This window comes from Lontra canadensis, unplaced genomic scaffold (assembly GCF_010015895.1).
Source record: "Lontra canadensis isolate GAN:19392208 unplaced genomic scaffold, GSC_riverotter_1.0 scaffold20, whole genome shotgun sequence".
In the NCBI taxonomy this organism is placed as follows: Eukaryota; Metazoa; Chordata; class Mammalia; order Carnivora; family Mustelidae; genus Lontra; species Lontra canadensis.
Genome location: NW_022631014.1, coordinates 18,146,858 through 18,168,001, shown reverse-complemented (window position 1 = coordinate 18,168,001; position 21,144 = coordinate 18,146,858). Strand labels below are relative to the sequence as shown.

The following is a 21,144-nucleotide window of genomic DNA, read 5'->3' as shown; positions in this document are numbered from 1 at the left end:
AAAAACCTGCTGCTTCCTCAAACATCTTCTTTCCAAGTTCAATAAATCTGTTGAGACTTACATGCTGGAAGCCAGGACACAAGTTTGCTGGAAGAAGATAATTTTTCTTTTTATCCTGGATAACAAGGTATACTTGAAAGGTTACTAAAATGTGACTCTAGAGTCATAAATACTAATCCTTGTACTTGTTTTTCTGTTGGGTTTAACAATGCCTTCCATTTAAAAGAGTAGAATGGAAAGTAAAAACAATGATTTAATAAAACCCAGCTGTTCTCAGTCTCTTTCCAGGCATATCTTCAAGAATCTTCTCCAGGTGACTTTGTTCCCATGCAGATGATAAGGTTATTTTGCACAATAATCTAGGTTAGAACTGTGTTCCATCCATTAAAACTGTGTTCCCTTTGGAAAAGAGAGGTAAAAATACCTAATCAGGGCAACCCCCATACTTATCTTTTTCTGCTGTTGGTTGAAGTTGTCAATAATAACACCAATAAAAAGATTCAGAGTAAAGAATGAACCAAAGATGATAAAAGCCACGAAGAAAAGATAGTTTTCTGGTTTCTCCTCAAACCCTGGCTGTAGATCTTCCTGTTAGGGATTTTTTAAACAAGAAAAGAAAACAATTACTGGAGAAAAGTATAAGCCATCTTAACTGCCTTATCTGGAAGACCAAAGTGTTTCTCAGCAGTAGCATTAACTACTCAGGGTCCTGAACAGCCATGGCTCCTTCAGGGAAACCTTCTTTTAGTTTCCCCTAGAGGAGCTTGACTGGTACCATGCAATAGGGAGGACATGTGACAAGAGGGTTAGACTTTTTCTTCTACGCAATGGAGAATCATAAAAGGGTTGTAAGAGAGGGGAATGGCGTGAATGCATGTCTCCTTTGAGAGACTGTCTAGGATGTCTATATGGACACATAACTGGAGGGAGCCAGACTGGAGATGAGGCCACGGGAGAAGGGGTACAGTCCCATCAGGCACAGGTGACTGACTACCAACTCTTGATGAATGATAATGTCCTTCATATTAGAGCCCACTGTTGTATTTGGTCTATGCTTGTGTCCTGTCACTCTTTAATTCTTAGGGCCTAGTATACTTTGTGAACATGCAGATTCTCAATACACATTGAATGAATGTTTGGGTGGATGGATGGATGGATGGATGAGTGAATGAATAGTCAAACTGTATAACAGACACAAAAATGGACTACAACCAAGTTCCCCCAACTCAAAGTATGACCAAAAGCATCCAAAATTCTTTTCATCCAAATTCTTCACATTATCATTGGCTTTTTGCAGGTGGGGCAGAAGGGACAGGACAATTTCTCTTTTCTTTCTCCAGATCACATTCAAAGATAAAGCTATGAGTGTTGATGGCTCTGTCACCTGTTGAATATTTTTATGATATTTGTTATTCAACACCCACCATATGGACTAATGCAATGAAGGTAATATTTGAAAATATTTTTGTCTTTTGCCTTGAAGAGTACATGACCTTAGTCCCAGTTGGCTTGAGATGTCCATTTGTTTGCATTAGGGGAGGCATTAGTACAAAAACAATACAATGGAAAGAATCACTATCAGCATCTGACATTTAAAACAAGATTACATAGCAGGCTAACATTCCTGCAAAGAGAGGTTCAGATAGTAAGAGGAAAGGACAAAAGATCATCCCTCTTGTACCTAGGGAGTTGTCAGAAAAAAAAAAAAAAAAAAAAAAGAAACAGAGACAGAGAACATCAGAGCCACGAGATGTGTATCTTGATTCACCCTCTTTGGGTTTGGAGAATGGACTTGGGACCCAGTAAAATGAAGGGAACATGGGGGTACAAAAGGATATTCTTGCTCAAATTCTGGATTTTTCTAAGAGGAAGCTGCACTGGGAAGGCCTCGAAAATACTGCACAGGCAGGATGACTTAAGAGGCTAAAGACAGAGAGAACCTCTCAAATTTTTCAGTTTTCATGAGGCTTGTACATGGAGTCAATAGCCATAGGCCTGCCATGATAGGCTTTTGGCAAGAGATGGGAGTAGACTGCTGGCCAGGGGACTATGTAGAGGACATGGCAGCAAGTCAGTGCTTGAGGCCAGGAGGAATTGAGTGGGGAGAAAGGCCCATGGTTTCACCAATATTTGAGACCAGCAAGAATCTCTGTGACTACACAGACAAGGGCAACATCATGCTAGAAGTCAGTACATACACACCAGCTATAATGTGCCAGGACCAGCAACAGGAGGGGCATCCCTCCACACACCTCCATCCACCTACCATTCATTCAGGGAACATGTGAGCCACACACTTCTTCCTGAATACATCTGCATAAGATTTCCTCCCCATCTCCACCTCAAGGCACATTGATGCCTAAGTTAAACTAAGGTGAAGGTCATATATTCAAAAGACAACAACAGAAAAAACACATAAATATTTAAAATACTGTCTTTGTTATAAAATGTCTCTACTATTACTATTATAACATTTCTTGGCATGCATGGGTGGCTCAGTCAGTTAAGCAGCTGATTCTTGATCTCAGCTCAGGTCTTAATCTCAGGGTCATTAGTTCAAGCCCCACGTTGGGCTGCACACTGGGCATGGAGCTTATGTTAAAAAAAATAACCCACTTCTCATACCACCTCCACTGCCACTATAAGCTCACATACCTACTATGCGCCAGGCATCAACTCTGCAGACTCTCAAACAGAACAGCATCATGCGTGTGATTACAGGAAAAAAATAAACAATGCTGATTCAATTCTTCATTCAACCATTTGCTTACTCCATGGTTTTGGGCAACACTCTTCCTTTCCAATTCTCAATTTTCCCAACTGGGACACAGAAATGGACCAGATGGTTGAGTACTCTTCCAACTTTCAGAATCCATGATTACTTCTTACTTAACTAGAATTTATTGTTGGCAACCACCAGAAACCCATTTAGTCTCTCAGCCTGGAGCCATCGGAAGGTATCTCTTATCAGACCCAGTCTAGCTGTAAGGTTTTCACATGGTTCAGGACTAGTACTGTTTGAAATTTGGTTTCTGCCTGATATCCATTTGGAAAAGAAGTAAGTGAGGAAAATCAAGGCATTCTGTGATTCTGTTGTTTTTGGCTGCATCTCCTCCATAAGAGGTTACTCCTTGGTCACTATGGAGAAACAGGACTGGACTTTGGAGCAAGATAGGATGCAATACTCATGGAAGGATGAATAGGAACCTCTTTTATCCCTGTTTCACAGTCACTGTCCCAAGGAAAACAAAGCAAAGAACATTGGCTGGTGGAACTATGATATGGGAAGTTCTATACTGTCTATGCAGTCATGATATCCCTGATTTGACCCTAGCACTCTAGAACATGGTAGAACAAAATCTCACCCCTCTGGAATCAACAGCTGCATACATAATATCCATCCAGCCCTTAAATGTTGCCTGTAACAAAAGCAAATAAACATGAACATAATTACAGACTTGCTATCAACAGACAAGTGCCCTCTAACAGCAAGCAAGGCCCAGGACAGAATGTCCAGATAAAAGAACTGTAGAAGGGAATTAAAAAACAGGTGTCTTGGGGTTTTTTTCTTCTTCCTTTGCACAAGATGAAAAGCTTTTCTTAAAAGGAAACTTCTGCTTTAAAAATTTCTAAAGAAGCTGTGTAACAACTGCCAGAAAGAGCATGGCTGAGGCTCTTCTGATACCAGATGTTTGCACTGTCTGTCTAAGACCTAGCAACTGTGGTTTGACCAGGGGATTGAATTCTAAAAGAGAACTACTGCTAATGGTATGGGCTTTGCATCTGAGGCTCCAGTTCTCTCTGGCTGGAGCTCTGGACGGTGTTACCATATAGGACAGGGTAAGATGGAAAGGGGCATTGTTTGGAGGTTGAGGTTGCTTGGAGGTAAAGCTGGAGATGCTTAATGGGGATCAATTCCAAAGGGCACTGGCTTCCACATGGGGAATTGGGATTTGATTCTACTATCTCAATGGAGTCACTGTTTTTATTAAACTGAGAAATGATTTATGCTTCTTTTAAGGTTTCTGTCCTCACAGTGAAAAACATACAAACAGCACTTACCACTTGCAGCAGGGCAAGGTAAGCCATTCCCACATTGTCAAAGTTGACTGGAAGGGTGACCCAAGATAAATTTCCACTTTCACACTGAGTTTTGCTTTCAATAGTGCTGTAATTTATAACTGAGTTTATATCTGTTCTATTAACGCATCTTCCAAAACTTCCAGAAAAGAAGTTTATTCCCAGGATACAAAATATCAGCCAGAAAATGAGGCAGACAAGCAAAACATTCAGAATGGCGGGTATGGCACCTATGAGAGCGTTGACTACCACCTTAAAAAAACAAAACAGAAGAAATACATAACACATGCATGGGATTCATCAAGCTCTGGATCTCAGGGTGGGCCTAACATGTGGGGACTGGATCTCTTGGAGCTCTGTCTTTACTTTCTACCTCCAACCCACCCCAACCCTGCTTCCTATGATAAGCCTTGCTCTTAGCTCCTTACATAATGGGTCCTTTCTGTTGTCACCAAGGATCACTTGAGAAGTGTACTTTGATGACAGTATTACCAATATGGGACACCTGCCCTAGGATTGAAAGGAAACCAGAGCCCACCTTGGCTACCACAGAATGGATGTTATATCTTAAATTTTTCTCCATCTCTGAAATTCTAAGCAGTGGACTGGATGCGAAGGAGCCCAGGAAATGCTTGGCAATTTAAGGGAAGCCCAGCCCAAGAAGAGCAGTTGGTTTTCCACCTCTCCCTGACAGCTGACCTTCCTCCCATCTGCCTGAAGAAGGTACCTTCATTCCTTCGAACTGGGACAATGCTCGCAGGGGTCTCAGGGCTCTTAGGGTCCGGAAGGACTTCAAGCTCGTTAAGTCACTGAGACTGGTCACAGAGACCTGGTGGGAAGAGAAGCCACAGGTAGTGTACCTGACTTGGTTTCCAGGAAAGCCAGTGGGGGACTGGCAGCCCTCATTCTGAGAGCCAGACACACGGTGCCTTCAGTGGATTATCCAGAAACAGAAAGCAGCAAGCCCCTGCAGGAAGTGGGATGGCAACAGAAGATGCTATTTTTCTCCTTGTTTGTCAAACCTATAGCCCATACAAGTAAGGACAATGCATTTACTTTATTTGTTTAATGAAAGACAAATAAAAGCTGAGAAATTGTTGTGAGTTAAAGGAAACCAAAGGGACATGACAATGATATGTCACTTGGAGTCCTGAATTGGATCCTGGATTGGGGGGAGGAGAGGGGAGGCCACTGTAGATGGATGGGAAGGATTAACCATAAAGGACCTTGTTGAAACAACTAATGAAATTTGAAAATGGAGATGGGTTTTGCTATTGAGTCATGTTAAATATCCTAACTTTGATAATTGTGCTGTGACTGTGTAAGACAATATCCTTTTTCTTAGGAAACACACACTGGAATGTTTAGGGGTAAAGGGGTATAGTGACTGCAACTAATCTCAAGCAATTTAGATGAAAAATGGAGAGAAAATTACAAGCAGATGGGGTAAAATGTTAATAACTAATGAAATGAACCTGGAGAAAGAGTATATAGATTATTTCTTGCAACTTTTCTGTAAGTTTGAAATGATAATAATAAAAAGTTACAACAAAATAATAAACTATTTGCTAATAGTTCCCCTCACTCAGATGCCCCTTTTTGGAGGAATTAAATTTTCTCTCCCAGCATATTTCTTCCCAGTGGGTCAGGACTAAGGATGGAAAACTCTACAAATACACTAAATTGAAACTTAAACATGAGCTTAAGTTGAAGACCACTATTTGCAGATTCTAGTCATTCTTACTGATTATGCAGAGCCTGCAGAGGTTCAATTTGAAAGAAGGGTTGTTCAGCAGGACAGGAAGTGAATTATCATATGACTGACTATGCTGATATCAGAGTTCACTATTATCTAAAATCATACCCTTGCCAATCTCATCATAGTGGTAAAATACTAGCAAATTGAGAGAAATTGAGTTAATATGGCAGAATAATAAAATTTTTAAATGTATAATTAATTTTTAAAAAATCACCATCATTTCAAAACATACAAACAGCATTTTTGTTTATAAAGGTTTTCCAGGGGTGCCTGGGTGGCTCAGTTAAGCAGCTGTCTTTGGCTCAAGTCATGATCTCAGGGTCCTGGGACCGAGCCCCACGTTGGGCTTTCTGCTCAGCGGGGAGCCTGCTTCTTCCTCTCCCTCTTCCTGCCTCTCTGCCTGCTTGTGCTCTCTGTCAAATAAATAAATAAGTAAATAAATAAATGAATAAATGATTTTTTTACAAAGGTTTTCTAAAATAGGCTTTTTGTTTATAATAGCATTATCTGTTGGGAGTTATTTCAGCAGCTTTTCCACAAATATCTCCTTCTACCTAGTTCCTAGCCAGAGGGAAAACGATGGCGCAGTTTAGCAGTTCTTCTGGCTTTACCAAATAACTCTTATCACAGGTGGGGAAGAAGGTCCCTAGAGGGACACTGTATACCTTTTCACCTGATAAGGTTATCCTCAGTTTCTATTCCACCAAATTGGGAAACACTAATGAGACATGCAGACATAAAAGTACCCACATTTTTTTCCACTTTATAGTACTCTTAAGGTAGGAAGTCTTCTGCTGATTTTATCTTTTTTCTATCTAACTTGCATTTATTACTCTGTACTATTTTGACATTCACCATTTTGATATATTCTTGTGTTTTGTTCCTTTTAACTTTAAAAATATTACAGCATAGAAATATTCATATTTTATGGATCCATTCCCCCTTGGTGAGTATCTAGGTTATTTCCAATTTTTTACTATTATGAACAACAGACTGGACAGATGTGTGCACTTTCCCTGCATACATACACAAGAATTTTCCATAGATGTATAACTAGAAGTGGTATTTCTGGATAATAAATTGGGCACATTTGTAATTTTACTTAATGTGCAAAATTTTCCCTAAAATAACTGTTAACCAAAGTTGTTAGCAGTGATTAGAGATTCCATTTTCTTATGTCTTTCTCAATATTAGAAATTATCTAACTTTAAAATTTTTGTCAGTCTGATGAATAACACAAAGCCTCTCATTTTAATATGTACTTCTATGCTAACTGGTGATAAATCTAGTTTGTATTTCTTCATATATTTATTAGTAACTTGTGTTTCTTTGCCTGTTTGCATCCTTTTTCCCATTCTTTTTTCTTAAGATTTTATTTATTTATTTGAAAGAGAGAGAATGAGGGAGACAGCATGAGACGGGGGAGGGTCAGAGGGAGAAGCAGACGCCCCACTGAGCAGGGAGCTGGATGAGGGACTCGATCCTGGGACTCCAGGATCATGACCTGAGCCGAAGCAACTGAGCCACCCAGGCACCCCGTCTTTCTCCCATTCTTACACTAAGTTGTCTTTTTCTTATTGATCTGTAGAGAGTTTTTATAGACTATAGATAATCATTTTGTGTTATGCATGTGGCAAGTACTGTCTCCAAGTTCTAGCCTGTCTTTATAATTATAATTCTATTGAATTAAAAAAACCCGAAGGTTTTACAATTTGGAATAGTTGAATTTAGATACATATTTTTTGTGGCTGTGTTTCTATTTTTCTACTTCAAAACTATAAAGATCATTTTATATAATGTTGATTAACAAGCAACATAAAAGGATTATTCACAGGGTGCCTGGGTGGCTCAGTCCATTGAGCATCTGACTCTTGACTCTGGCTCAGGTCCTGATCTCAGGGTTGTAAGATTAAGACCCATGGCAGGCTCTGTGCTGAATGTGGAGTCTGCTTAGGATTCTCTTTCTCCCTTTGTCCCTCCTTGGCACCTCCACTCACATACTTTCTCTAAGATTTTTTTTTTAATTTTTAAAAATCTGCACAATAATGTTCTGAATTAAGTAGCATGATTTATCACTTACTGTGTTACAGACAAAGAAAGCGGAAGCTCAGAGGATTAGCAATTTGTTTCAGGTGGAACTGGGATTCACACCTTGGTCTATATGATACTAATGTTAATAATAGTAACAGTGGACCATACTTATCAAGTGCTTTCTCTGGGATTTGTAAAAATAAATAATTACAAGATTGTTTCTTTTCTTGTTCTACTCATTTTTGTTCCATTCAGTTTATTACCAAGATTATATTTGTCTCATCAAATAAAGTGTACAAGTTTCCTCCTTTTTTATTCTTTGTAACAATTTAAATAAGGTTGCAACTAGCTGTTTATCTTAGTTCAGGAGGCTATAACAGAATATCAAAGCCTGGGTTGCTTATAAATAACAGAAATTAATTTCTCACAGTCTAGAGGCTGGGTATTCCAAGATCAAGGTGCCAGCAGATTCAGTGTCTGGTGAAAGATCACATCCTGACTCATAGATAATTTTCTTCTCCCTGTGTCCTCATATGGCAGAAGGGGTGAGGAAGCTCTGTGGGGTCTCTTTTATAACATCACTAGCCCCATTCATGAGGGCTCTGCCCTCATAACCTAATCATCTCCCAAATGTACCACTTCCAAATACAAACACATTGGTGGTTAGGTTTCAACATATGAATTTTCAGGGGATGCAAACATTCAGTATATAGCACTATTCCTTGAAAGTTTGGTAAAACTTGCCTGCAAAACCATCTGGGCCTGGTGTCCTTTTTTGACAGTGTGGTGTTGAACTACTGTTTTGATATTTTAAATGGCTATTGTTAGATTCATGTTTTCCATTTGTATCTGGTCTAATTTGGGCACTTTGTAGCCTATACTTTCAGTTTTATTAAGGTGAAGACTTATCAAAAGGAGGAAGTATTTTGTCTAAGGTACACAGAAAGAGAGCAGACAAGATAATTTTAGGATCAGTTTCCTGAGTTTAGGTTAGTAGACCACAGTTTCTTAGAATGTAGATACCAATCATCTGTCCACTATTTTATGGGTTCTTCACTATACTATAAGATAACTCTGGAAACTGATAGGGTTTATAGACATGTGGTTATTTTTATTCTTTTTTATTATTTCTGTTGGAGCTCCCATAGCACTGATGCCTTTCTAAAATGCTCGAACCACCTGCCTACTTATGTCCACCAACAACATTAACAACATTAGGGTTCTCTAGTTGCTATGTTGACCACATGGCTTATGCTTATGCATCTGTCATGTCTACTTCTTTAAATAGCAGGGACAAAGTCTAACTAATTAGCACATGGTAGAAAGAATACAGAGGTTAAAATCAAGGGCTTCAGAGAGAGGCTTACTGGGTCTGAGTTTCATCTCCACTACTTCTAGCTGGCCAATTTTTGACACGTTTCTTAACCTCTCTGTTACTTAGTTTCTCCCTGTGTTTATGAGAAAAAGTAGTAGCACCTACCACATGGAGTGGTTGTGATAACAAAGAAAGAATGCTTATGAAGCATACAGCAGAATACCTGGCATAGAGAAAGCACTGAATAAATGTGGTGTACTGTTATCAGCCTTAACATCACACAGACCAAGGTATGAATTCCAGTTTCGTCTGAAACAAGTTGCTGACCATCTGAGCTTCAAGTTTCCTTATCTGTAATGTGGTAAGTAATGTACAACTCTGGTGGGAACATCGTTGTGCAGATTAAATGAAAGAATGTATGTGAATAATCCTCTTATGTTGCTTGACAATTAAGATGGAGGCCAGCCTAGTCTGCTGGCCGCTGACCTGCTTTGAGAAGTCTCGAGAGAAAATAGAAAGTTGGAAGGAGAAGGTTGGGACATTCAGAATTATTCTAGGTACACATTAGACATAAGCAGTGTTTATGGAGAGAAGTGGATGAGTGCCATCACGGAAAGTATTGGGGTAGTGGGAATATGAAGTGCAGTGTGAGGAATGGGACTTAGGACGAGCAGGACGGCTGACAGATAAATGACAACTACTTACAAGTACGGTGAAGAAAAGTATTTTGGAGAGGCACCCAAACAAGGCACACAGGAAAAGCATATTCCCCTCCCTGCCCCCAACCCCTGCTTGCGTGGAAAACAGAGATGGTAAACTTACAATCACAATGACGAAATCAAGCCAGCACCAGACACTGGTGAAATACTTCCTAAATCCAAAGGCCACCCATTTTAGACCCATCTCCAGGATAAAAATGTATGTGAAAATATGGTCAGTACAATTAAGTAGTTCTTTGATATTGGGTCTTTTCTCAAGGTCAACATCTTCAAATACCTGAAATGATAAAGCATAGCCATAGGCCAGGTTGAATATTTGCTTAGAACTACTGGCTGACCTTACTTTTTAAATTTTTCTTCCTTATCTGAATAAACTAGCGTCTCTTTTGGTGACAAGGTTTTGCTCAAAAGGTATTAAGAAGGAAATTTCCCAGTGGAATAAATTCCTTGAGTAAGTAAAACTGGAAGAAGGAAAATCCTATTTCTAGACTTCTATTGCCACAATATCTCCCTAGGCTCTCATCACTGATCCCTGGAATATGAAAATATCTTCCTAACAGATCACCACATAATTTCCTGGTCTTCCTGACCCTTTCAACTCTTGCTAACAATATCATGCCAACTTTTCCAGAATCACCCAGTGGCATATTCCATCTCTATCATCCTCCTAGTTACCTTAGTGGCTCTATTCAGTGGCTCTCCATTGCTCAAAACACCTTAGTTCCAAACACCTTAGTCTACAGTTAGATTTTACCAACCCTGAGGCCAAAAATCTACAACAAACAGCCTTACAACTTACTCCAGTGCTCCCTAAGTATGAGCCCATTTTTGGGGTACCTAGACACACAAAATTTGGGGATGCTCTGGGCTAGGGTTAAATTACTTTGAATATTAAACATTTGTTGAGTGTAATCATGAAAGTGAGACATTCTAGCTTCTGGAGAGACACTTTTTCATGTTACATCCAAACATCCACCTCACCTTAAATGTTTATATGATTCTAGGGGTCTATATAACTAGAGTAGAAGCTGTCCTTTTGGCCTCTACAGAGTTACTGAGAATGGGGGGAAAAAAAAAAAAAGAAGAAGAAGAAGATAAGGGTCCTTGGTACTGAACCTGTCAAGACATTTGGGCAAAAACTGAAGGCAAGAACGAAATTGGTCCTACTGTTGGATATTTAGGTAATCTCATAGCCCCATGGCCCTGGAGGGAAAAAATGCAAAAGAATAAAACAGTCTGACTCCCAGCTCCTAAGTGAACTTTTGATTGGAGAAGGCTCTCTACCTCTTCCTGTCCTCTGCCGGCTCCTCATCACTGTTAAAGTTTCATTTCAGTTAATATTTTCTTTGGAAACTTTCCTTCTTCCACCAAAACAATTAGGTGCCTGCTTTGCATGGCCCCATGTCATCCACTGCTTTTCTGAGTGTACCACTATGGCCCTTGTCCATAATTGTTTGGACCCCATCTGTCATCCCTACTAGACTCCACGCTCCTGGAAGTCAGGGACTTGTCTGTGTGCCTGCTTGAAGAGAGACAAATCTGAATGGTATTAGAATCTCATTTCCCTTCTCATTCTGGAAGCTGAGCAACAACCTGGCTCAGCAGATCTCACTTTGTTCAACTGAAGAGTAGGTCAATATCAGCCACTAAACTTTGGAGGCTCCCACATTATAATGAGACTATTTCCTTGTCCAGAAAGTTCCCATTTTTACTCAGTTGCTCAGATTTTGCTTCCCAAACTCTAATGAGTCCCAAAGCACTTAGGTTCTGATTCAGCAGGTCTGGGGTGGGCCCAAGACTGCATTTCTAACAAGCTTGCAAGTGATATTGAGACTGCTGATCAATATACCACATACAGTGGCAAGGGATTAGATGTTTCTTGTTTCCATTTGTCTACAACTATGTAAAGTGAAATAGGACCTGAGTCCTTCTCCTAGAACCCTCTGCATTGTGTGCTCTGTATTCCTCTGCCCAACCTACACTTTGCCTCATCAAATCGCAGATGACAACTAGGAGGATGGTACCATGTGCCCCTGACCTTCTGACAACACTATTTTCCCCCACTGACTAGCACAGGGCTTGATCATTTGTGGAATAAATGAAAGAACGCTATTACTTGAATAAGAGTAAACATCCAGTGAAAATACAAGTACCCGAAGGCTACATGGAATCCTAGACCAAGGATTAGCAATAAAAATTAATTAAGAGAGTTCTCTGGCATGGTTTAGAGATTTACTTTTTTTATTTTTTATTTTTTGCATGAGAAGTAATTTACCTGCAGTAAGTAGATAAATGAAGATGTGTGCTGATCATAGGATCTAGCAGCTCACGGTATGTGCTCCTCTCCGTTCACCCAGAGATCACACGAGTGTAAAGCACGAACCAGGAAGGCAATGGTAAAGAAGCAAGACATTTCTTTGTCCCTTCTAATTGTTAGTGACTTACTGTGAAATGCCCTGTGATTCTAAATCAGTAAGGGAGAATCTAAGACTCCACTTACTTACACAACAAATAGTTTAGTTCTACATTATGGCCATTTTAAGGGAAAACACAAGATAGAAGGGGAGAGAGGGAAAAAGAGAGAAACATGTAGGTGATAAGAAAGAAGATGCTACCACTCAAGTAAGGGAGGCAAGAAGGACCAAGAAGTGAGGAGAGAGAGTAGGAAGGAGTTTATGACTATATGCTATGGAGGCATGGATTTAGAGTTATTTCCAAAACTCACTGGGACCACTACCCCTTGATCTGGAAGGATTTGCTATGTAAAATAAAGCAGTATCTGTTTGTCTCTCCTCTCAAGGGACCATGACTGATGGAAAATACCAAGACAGAATATTAAATCAAAATCTGGTCCCTGTAGCCTTCTCCTCCTAATGTTCTACCTTTAGGAAAGCAGCATTATGGTTTTCCAGAAAAGAGAGGTAGGAACATTGCTATCTAGAAAAAGAGACATATAGGATACAGCGAAAATCTCTAGAAATTCTCCAAGAATGAGGGATAGGCATAAGGTTCAGGGAGAGACTCCAGTAGCCACTTTAAAGTGTTGATTTGAATCATGCTTCCCCATAAGTAAAATGTCTTTGGCTTGGGACTTCCTAGTTGGAGCAGGACTCCAGAAGTTGTGCAAAATCCTGCCCTTAAGGGAAACCAGCAGCAAAGATCCCCCTTCTGGTCTCCCCATATTCACAGCCCCATATCAGAATGTAACCTAGACACCCAATGCCCAATGTCCTCACAAGACTGTGTTAATTTACCAGTGCCCCACTGCTCAGCAGAATCACAAAGATAATAAAGCTCTCAAACCAGCTGTGTTTCACTATTTGGTAGCAAGTTTTCCTCAGGTTCCACCAAATGACCCAGGGGGACTTTCTCTTGTCCATGGCACAGCATGGGAAGCAGTCACCCAGGCCTGCAAGGAATGAACAGTAGCATTATTCTCAGTGTCTGTAATGAGCTGAATTAATAACCCTAACTCTTCACCCTTCCCTTTATGCACGTCCCTTACTTCGGCAATTCTTCCCACTGAAGTGGTAGAGTCATTTTCCAACCCCTTGAATCTGGGCTCAGCCATGTGGCTTGATTTGGCCAATAGAACAGAGTGGGAATCAGACACACCAGTTCTGAGCTTTGGCCTTGAGAGGCCTTGCATGTTTCTACTTGCTCTCTGGCACCATCTCCATAAAGAAAGGAATATTTGGGCCAGCCACTGGTTTCAGAAGAAGGAGAAAGGACATGTGGTACAGAGACAAGGGGCCCAGTTAAGCCCAGGCCAGACTGGCCAACTCCCAATCATTACCACTCATATGAATAAAGCCCTCCAAAATCAGCAGAAATAATGAGGCTAGATGAGTGGAGTATTGTATATGCATGTTTATTATTGTGTGCCACTGAGGCTTCCTGGCTGTTTTTCATGCAGCAATTTCTTTTGGCAACAGTAAACAGTTTCCTAAGGACTGAGGGGAATGAAGTAAAGATGGGCACAGGCTCCATGAACCACCCAAACCACACGATCTGATCAATTGTCAAGGTGTTTACACATAGCTAAGCATTTAACCTCAACAAGCACCAGCCTTCAGCTGAATTACATCACCCCATCCCCTCATCACCATCCTCCAAGTTCCATGGAGGTTAATTTCACGGTGATTACAACATTACACTCCTTTCCTCATCATCTTCCTAAGCTACTGTGAGGTGTCCTCAGTCAGCCTCTGCCCTCCTCCATTATTCAGAACATCAATAGGTTAATCTCCCTAAAAGGCTTTTTTTCTTTTATGCCATTCCTCCTTCTTCTAGAAACCAGCCTTTCTATTTTTAAAAAAAATTTTTTAAATTTATTTTCAGCGTAACAGTATTCATTGTTTTTGGACCACACCCAGTGCTCCATACAATCTGTGCCCTCTCCAATACCCACCACCTGGTTCCCCCAACCTCCCACCCCCCACCCCTTCAAAACCCTCAGATTGTTTTTCAGAGTCCATAGTCTCTCATGGTTCACCTCCCCTTCCAATTTCCCCCAACTCCCTCCTCCTCTCTAACTCCCCTTGTCCTCCATGCTATTTGTTATGCTCCACAAATAAGTGAAACCATATGATAATTGACTCTCTCTGCTTGACTTATTTCACTCAGCATAATCTCTTCCAGTGCCGTCCATGTTGCTACAAAAGTTGGGTATTCATCCTTTCTGATGGAGGCATAATACTCCATAGTGTATATGGACCACATCTTCTTTATCCATTTGTCTGTTGAAGGGCATCTTGGTTCTTTCCACAGTTTGGCGACCGTGGCCATTGCTGCTATAAACATTGGGGTACAGATGGCCCTTCTTTTCACTACATCTGTATCTTTGGGGTAAATTCCCAGTAGTGCAATTGCAGGGTCATAGGGAAGCTCTATTTTTAATTTCTTGAGGAATCTCCACACTGTTCTCCAAAGAGGCTGCACCAACTTGCATTCCCACCAACAGTGTAAGAGGGTTCCCCTTTCTCCACATCCCCTCCAACACATGTTGTTTCCTGTCTTGCTAATTTTGGCCATTCTAAGTGGCGTAAGGTGGTATCTCAATGTGGTTTTAATTTGAATCTCCCTGATGGCTAGTGATGATGAACACTTTTTCATATGTCTGATAGCCATTTGTATGTCTTCATTGGAGAAGTGTCTGTTCCTATCTTCTGCCCATTTTTTGATATGATTGTCTGTTTTGTGTGTGTTGAGTTTGAGGAGTTCTTTATAGATCCTGGATATCAATCTTTTGTCTGTACTGTCATTTGCAAATATCTTCTCCCATTCCGTTGGTTGCCTCTTTGTTTACTGTTTCCTTTGCTGTGCAGAAGCTTTTGATTTTGATGAAGTCCCAAAAGTTCATTTTCGCTTTTGTTTCCTTTGCCTTTGGAGATATATCTTGAAAGAAGTTGCTGTGGCTGATATCGAAGAGGTTACTGCCTATATTCTCCTCTAGGATTCTGATGGATTCCTGTCTCACTTTGAGGTCTTTTATCCATTTTGAGTTTATTTTTGTGTACGGTGTAAGAGAATGGTCGAGTTTCATTCTTCTACATATAGCTGTCCAGTTTTCCCAGCACCATTTATTGAAGAGACTGTCTTTTTTCCACTGTATATTTTTTCCTGTTTTGTCAAAGATTATTTGACCATAGAGTTGAGGGTCCATATCTGGGCTCTCTACTCTGTTTCTTCTCCAACTTCACTGTTGACATCCTGTATACACCTCAAGCAACAGTCCAAATATAAGTCAGGATAACTAACAGTAATCTATATCTAGGCTGACCTCTGACCCCATGGGCAGTCTGGGGGCTGTCAGACAACCTGGAATTAGTTTGAAGCTCATTCTTGGTGTCCGTTCTGAGACCAGTCTAGTGTCAAACTTATGAAAAAATTTTTAATTTTAGATTCATTCATTCATTTAAGTCTACCTATCTATCTATCTACATTTGTTGAGCCCATAATCTGGGCAATAGGAAAGTTTCTTAGAGCTTCTACCCTCATTGTTAGGCTGTGTTAGTTGAGCTGACCTAAATCAAGAATTTCCTGAAATCTCCTTTGCTTGGATCTGATAATGGCCCCAAAAATCTATGGATGCCCTCTCTTCACTTCTGTTTCCAGTAGAAGTAGAAATAACACATATAACAAAATCCCAGAGCGTCAAAGAATAAGAGAAACTCATCCAAATATTCTGTAAACTGGATGCAGGAATACTGACACTTACCTTTGGGAAAACATCTCTCTGGTTCTTTTTTGGGAATAATTTTATGTATCTGCCCAAAGGGATCCTGTGGATCAATGGTGCTACATTCTGAGAGCACACTGGTAGTATCACACTTCTGCATATCAGAACAAAGGAAAAGGGGAATCATTTACCAAGACTGACTTTCACAATGGTAGCACCTAATACCTTAGTGTATAACTTTTTAGGAATGAAGCTAGCTAGACAAAGCATTCTAGGTATAGGTATAGCTAGAACGTGCCCCTCTCTTTGGGTGCTTTTTAAAATGCTCTGACTAGCTCTGGCTTTAGGAGAGAATTCTCTAACTGCTCTCCCCTGGCTGAAAAAAGGTGAGGTATATAAAGACACAGTATCTCAACCTTTTCCTCCCTACAAATCATCTCTCTGATAATATCAGAGGCTGTGTGATGAGGTGAAAGCTATTTTACTGAGACTGATTTTTAGCTCTTTCAGATCCTGGAATAATAAGTCTAGACTGGTGATTCTCATTGATTTTGCCCTCAAGTAGACATGCTAACAATATCTAAAGACACTTTCAATTTCACAACTATTGACATCTAGTGGGTAGATGCCATGAATGCTGCTAAACATCCTACAACAGACAGAACAGCCTAGCACAAGGAGGAATTATCATGCCCCAGATGTACTGGTGGAGAGGTTATAAAACCTTGGCCTTTGCTTAAGATCTAATTCTGGCAGTTTGTTCTGCATTAATCCTGATATTTTATTCTTGATAGCCACAGTGGCTATGATGGAGAGTGTATATGGACAAGCTACATGTTCCTTCTGGAACACTCTGGGAAAATTACCTTTTTGGGATCCTGTTCTGACAAACATATATCGTCTTCAGAGAACACATCAATTTCCACACTTTGAGCTCCTGGGCTGATGGACCTCTTGGTCGCCTGATGGAGTTCAAAGGCCTGACACCAAAAAGCCCAGAGTAGAATTAATAGTCTTCCTGGAAATCTCACTTAAGATAAAACAAGTTCAGGGGTGCCTGGGTGGCTCAGTGGGTTAAGACCTCTGCCTTTAGCTCAGGTCATGATCCCGGGGTCCTGGGATCGAGCCCCATGTCAGATTCTCTGCTTTGCAGGGAGCCTGCTTCCCCCTCTCTCTCTGCTTGCCTCTCTGCCTACTTGTGATCTCTGTCTGTCAAATAAGTAAATAAAATCTTAAAAAAAAAAAAGATAAAACAAGTTTAAATTATGACATTATTACTTTTGTTTCTGTTTACTTTTTAAAACTGCTCCTGGAGAAAGTCAACATAAAATAATTCTGGGGAAACTACTATAGGAAACAGGTAATAAAACTTATTCAAAAGTCATATAATCAAACAATATGGTTTTGGTAAAAAAAAATTCACCAGATAATGCAGAGGTAAAATTTACTGTATCCTTTCACTTCAACAGCTAAATAATAAATTATTTAATAAGTCATATAATTAGTTATCCCTGAAAATATAATGCCAGAATATAGTAAAAACAAAATCCATAATGATTTGATACACCGATATAAAAACAGATGAGTAAAAATGTTAAAAGAATAATATGGAAAATAATTTTTTTATTCTTTGGGGTATAGAGGTTTGGCTTAGTGAAATAGAAAAGGGCATAAAGAGAAAAATGAAAATGTATTACTATGTAAAAATAAAAAATAAATTTTGTCTGAGGACTTGCAGGTATATCCAAGAAAGATGTGCAAAGTCATGCCTTAGGTGAAGGTTTCATCTTAAAATCTATGTGAGTGTTCCTGCAACTCTGACAGTGTAAGATCATAATTTAAGAACACTTCTCCCATTTGAACACATGCTTTGATATATTACACACACACACACAAGAAACAAGTGAATATAGCTATGGACCAGACACAGAACAGAAATATAAAGCAGTGACAATCTAAAGCATGTAGCAGGTAATGATGACTAGAACATGCCCCATGTGAGGAAGGGAACCACAGCTATATTCAAGGCTTGAAACTATGGACTGGGCTGAAGTTCTTGCAATTAGGAGAGAAAGCCAAAACAAGTTGTGGCCAATGCTTGGAATTAAAATTATACACAGCTGCATGTCTATGGAGGCAGGAGGAGGTACAGACTCAGAAATAGGCCTGGGTAAAAGAACCCACTGGATCTGAAGTACACCTCGTATCACGAATAGACAAGAATCCTAAATTGTCAACGAAAGACTTGGTTCTGTAGTGGCTGCCTTAGGAAGGTCTATTAAAGACATCACAGAACCTAGACTGCAGAGAGAGTGACAGATCCTCTCACTAAAGAGAAATTTAAACTAACATTCCAAAATGTAGGAAGAGCTAAACAAATTCAGTAGCCCTAAAAATTAACTAGGGGAGGTGACTTTACTTGAGAAAAAAATTAAATTAATATAATAATCTGAGAGTGTCATTAAAATGAGTAAATTTAGGAATTAATGGAAAAGATATATATAGTTTACTTCCTCGATGACAGTATAAGGAGCTCCAAGGACATGATCTCCAGGGAAATAGGCATAAGTGATGAAAAATATTTCTAAAAAGTCATTTAAAGTCTCTGGATATTGTCCTAAGGCATATAGCAAGTGAAGAAACATGTATTCAAAAAAATCTTCAGAATTCAGTAATAGTAGCAGGAGTCAACGGAAACTGAAACATGAGCTTCCCTCTCTCTCCCCATCCTCCAGCTCAGTTTGATAGAAGCCCTACTCAAGCAGCTGCGACTAAGAAGATGAGGCATCCTCTACCCTCAGCCCCCAATCAAGAGATATGTATCTTGGTAGGAGGTATAGATCACCAGCTTTTCTCATCTTCTCCAACTCTGAGTTGAAGAGGCTACATTACTCTTGAATATGGCCAAGAAATTGGACTCTTCTTCCATCCAGCCTCTACTCATAGGACAGAGACTCTATTCCAGATTCAACAGCTTGAAAATACTGGGATCCTGATTACCCTCACCCCAGCTAGTTTTTAGGAAAGAGGTTCCATGCAGAAAGAAGGAAGCTGAGAAGATGAGAGGCTACTGCCCCTTCAAGAACTTGGATTCTTAGCTAAGAGATTTTCTCTATGGTAGGAGGCATTCCATAAGAAATAAGAACTCTGAAGTTCTCCTGAAAAAGAACTGACTTTATACTGGAATAATGTGGGGGTTCAAGCCTAAGGGTATTCTTGAAAACAATGGAGACTTTGATGGTAAACAAATAATAAGAGACTAGTAGTTCTTCTTCATTAAAAGCAACAAATTAAATCACAGGTCAGCAAGTTCACTACAGAAAAACATGGAAAGAGACAGCTAAAATAAATCTCCCTGGGGTCAGAACAAATCTCGAAGACTGGCCTTAAAAGTGTCCCTCCCTGAAATTAATTAGATCAGACTGTGGAGGAATTAATGCCCTGTGGTATTGTCAAAAACAAAAGAGCAATTAGCCAGCAATTAGTTCAGCCCCAAATCTGGGTGTGATACCAAATAAGGCAGACAGATTAATAGGAGACCCTGGAAAGAGATAGTCAAAGAGGGCCCTGCTAAAATAACGATCACCCTGCAGTGACTGTCTGCCAACCCAAGGGTGTGCCCTCTAAGAAGCAACACCAAAGACTTCACATTTGTGTGTGTGTGTGGTGAGGGGAGGTGGGGGAAAAAAGGAACAGACTTCACTAGAATAGTCTAGCCAAGTCACCAAACAAGCCCTAGAGAGGAGAAAAGAGAATCGGTTCCAGATCTGCTACAATATATTACTTAAAATGTCCAATTTTAAACAAAAATGATAAAACATGGGAAAAAACTAGGGAAGTGTGACCTACACATAGGAAGAAAGCAGGCAACATAAGCTTCCTGTGAGAGGATCTGGATACCAGAGTTAATAAACAAAGAATGCAAAGCAGTCATAAGTATATTAAAAGTATTAAAAATATTTAATAAATAAAGGATGCTAGATAACAATGTATAATCAAATACAGAGTATCAATGAAGAGACAGAGACTATTTAAAAAACAAATAAAAGTTCTGGAGTTGAAATGTATGATAACTGAAATGAAAAATCCACTAAGTGGAGCAACAGTAAATCTGAACTGGCAGAAGAATGAATCAGTGAACTTGAAGAGGGATCGGGAAAGATTATGCAATCCAAAGCGCACAGGAAAGAAGGAAGAATGTAAACTTAAAGGAAGCTCAAAGGAATGTAAAACACCATGAAGCATACCAATACTCATTACCCTGAGATTACAAACCATGTGCTCTATCGGCTGAACCATAGAGGCACCCCAACAACTAACTTATTATTAGAAACAGTGAAGACTAGAAAACAATGGAATGAGATACCATGAGTGCTGAAATTAAAAAACAAATGTGAACCAAGATTTTATTATCCTGCAAAACTATCTTTCAAAAATGAAAGTAAATAAAATAGTACATAAACAACAATGGAAAATTCTTTGCTAGCTGACCCACTTTACAAAAAATACTGAAGAAGATCCTTCAGGCTAAAAGTAAATGATCCTAAATGGTAATAAAAATCCACACAAAAGAGCAAAGAGCACAGGTAAAGATAAGTCCATAATTATAAAAGATGAGAAAAATTCATATTTATTTTCCTTTCTTCTCTATAGCTGACTTCAAATGAAGTTGTCTAAAACAGTTTAAAATTGATGCCTTGTTGGACATGTAACATAAAAACATAAAATATATGTGGTAACAACAGCACCAAAGAAGTGAATGGGAACAAAGTTCTAGTAAGTAAATGACACTTGAAGTTACCTCAAATTCACAGAAACAAATGGAGACAGCTGGAAATGGTAAATAAGAAAATTAATAAAATGAACTCTATAAATATAATCTTGCTTTCTTTTCTCAGCTTCATTAGTAAGCATATAAAGATATGAAGCAATGATAAAAACACATTGTTGGGATTTTAACATATGTGGATGCAATATGTATAATAAAGAATAGTACGAAAATGTGGTAGAGGGAATAGAACTATACATAAGTGATGTTTGTTTCTATATTTCACTAGAA

At 39.5% G+C, this 21,144-nt stretch overlaps 1 protein-coding gene across 2 annotated transcripts in view; it reads right to left on the bottom strand.

Moving 5' to 3' along the window:
- The window catches only part of SCN11A (sodium voltage-gated channel alpha subunit 11), a 92,215-nt gene that overhangs the window by 16,203 nt on the left and 54,868 nt on the right, over positions 1 to 21,144 (bottom strand). For both annotated transcript variants that reach the window (XM_032861164.1, XM_032861165.1), the window contains 8 exons: positions 16,952 to 17,065; positions 16,125 to 16,239; positions 13,159 to 13,313; positions 10,008 to 10,181; positions 4,808 to 4,909; positions 4,063 to 4,332; positions 3,366 to 3,419; positions 451 to 588 (listed from right to left, as the gene is read on the bottom strand). In XM_032861164.1, the coding sequence (XP_032717055.1) occupies positions 451 to 588; positions 3,366 to 3,419; positions 4,063 to 4,332; positions 4,808 to 4,909; positions 10,008 to 10,181; positions 13,159 to 13,313; positions 16,125 to 16,239; positions 16,952 to 17,065 (1,122 nt within the window). The remainder of the gene's footprint in view (positions 1 to 450; positions 589 to 3,365; positions 3,420 to 4,062; positions 4,333 to 4,807; positions 4,910 to 10,007; positions 10,182 to 13,158; positions 13,314 to 16,124; positions 16,240 to 16,951; positions 17,066 to 21,144) is intronic.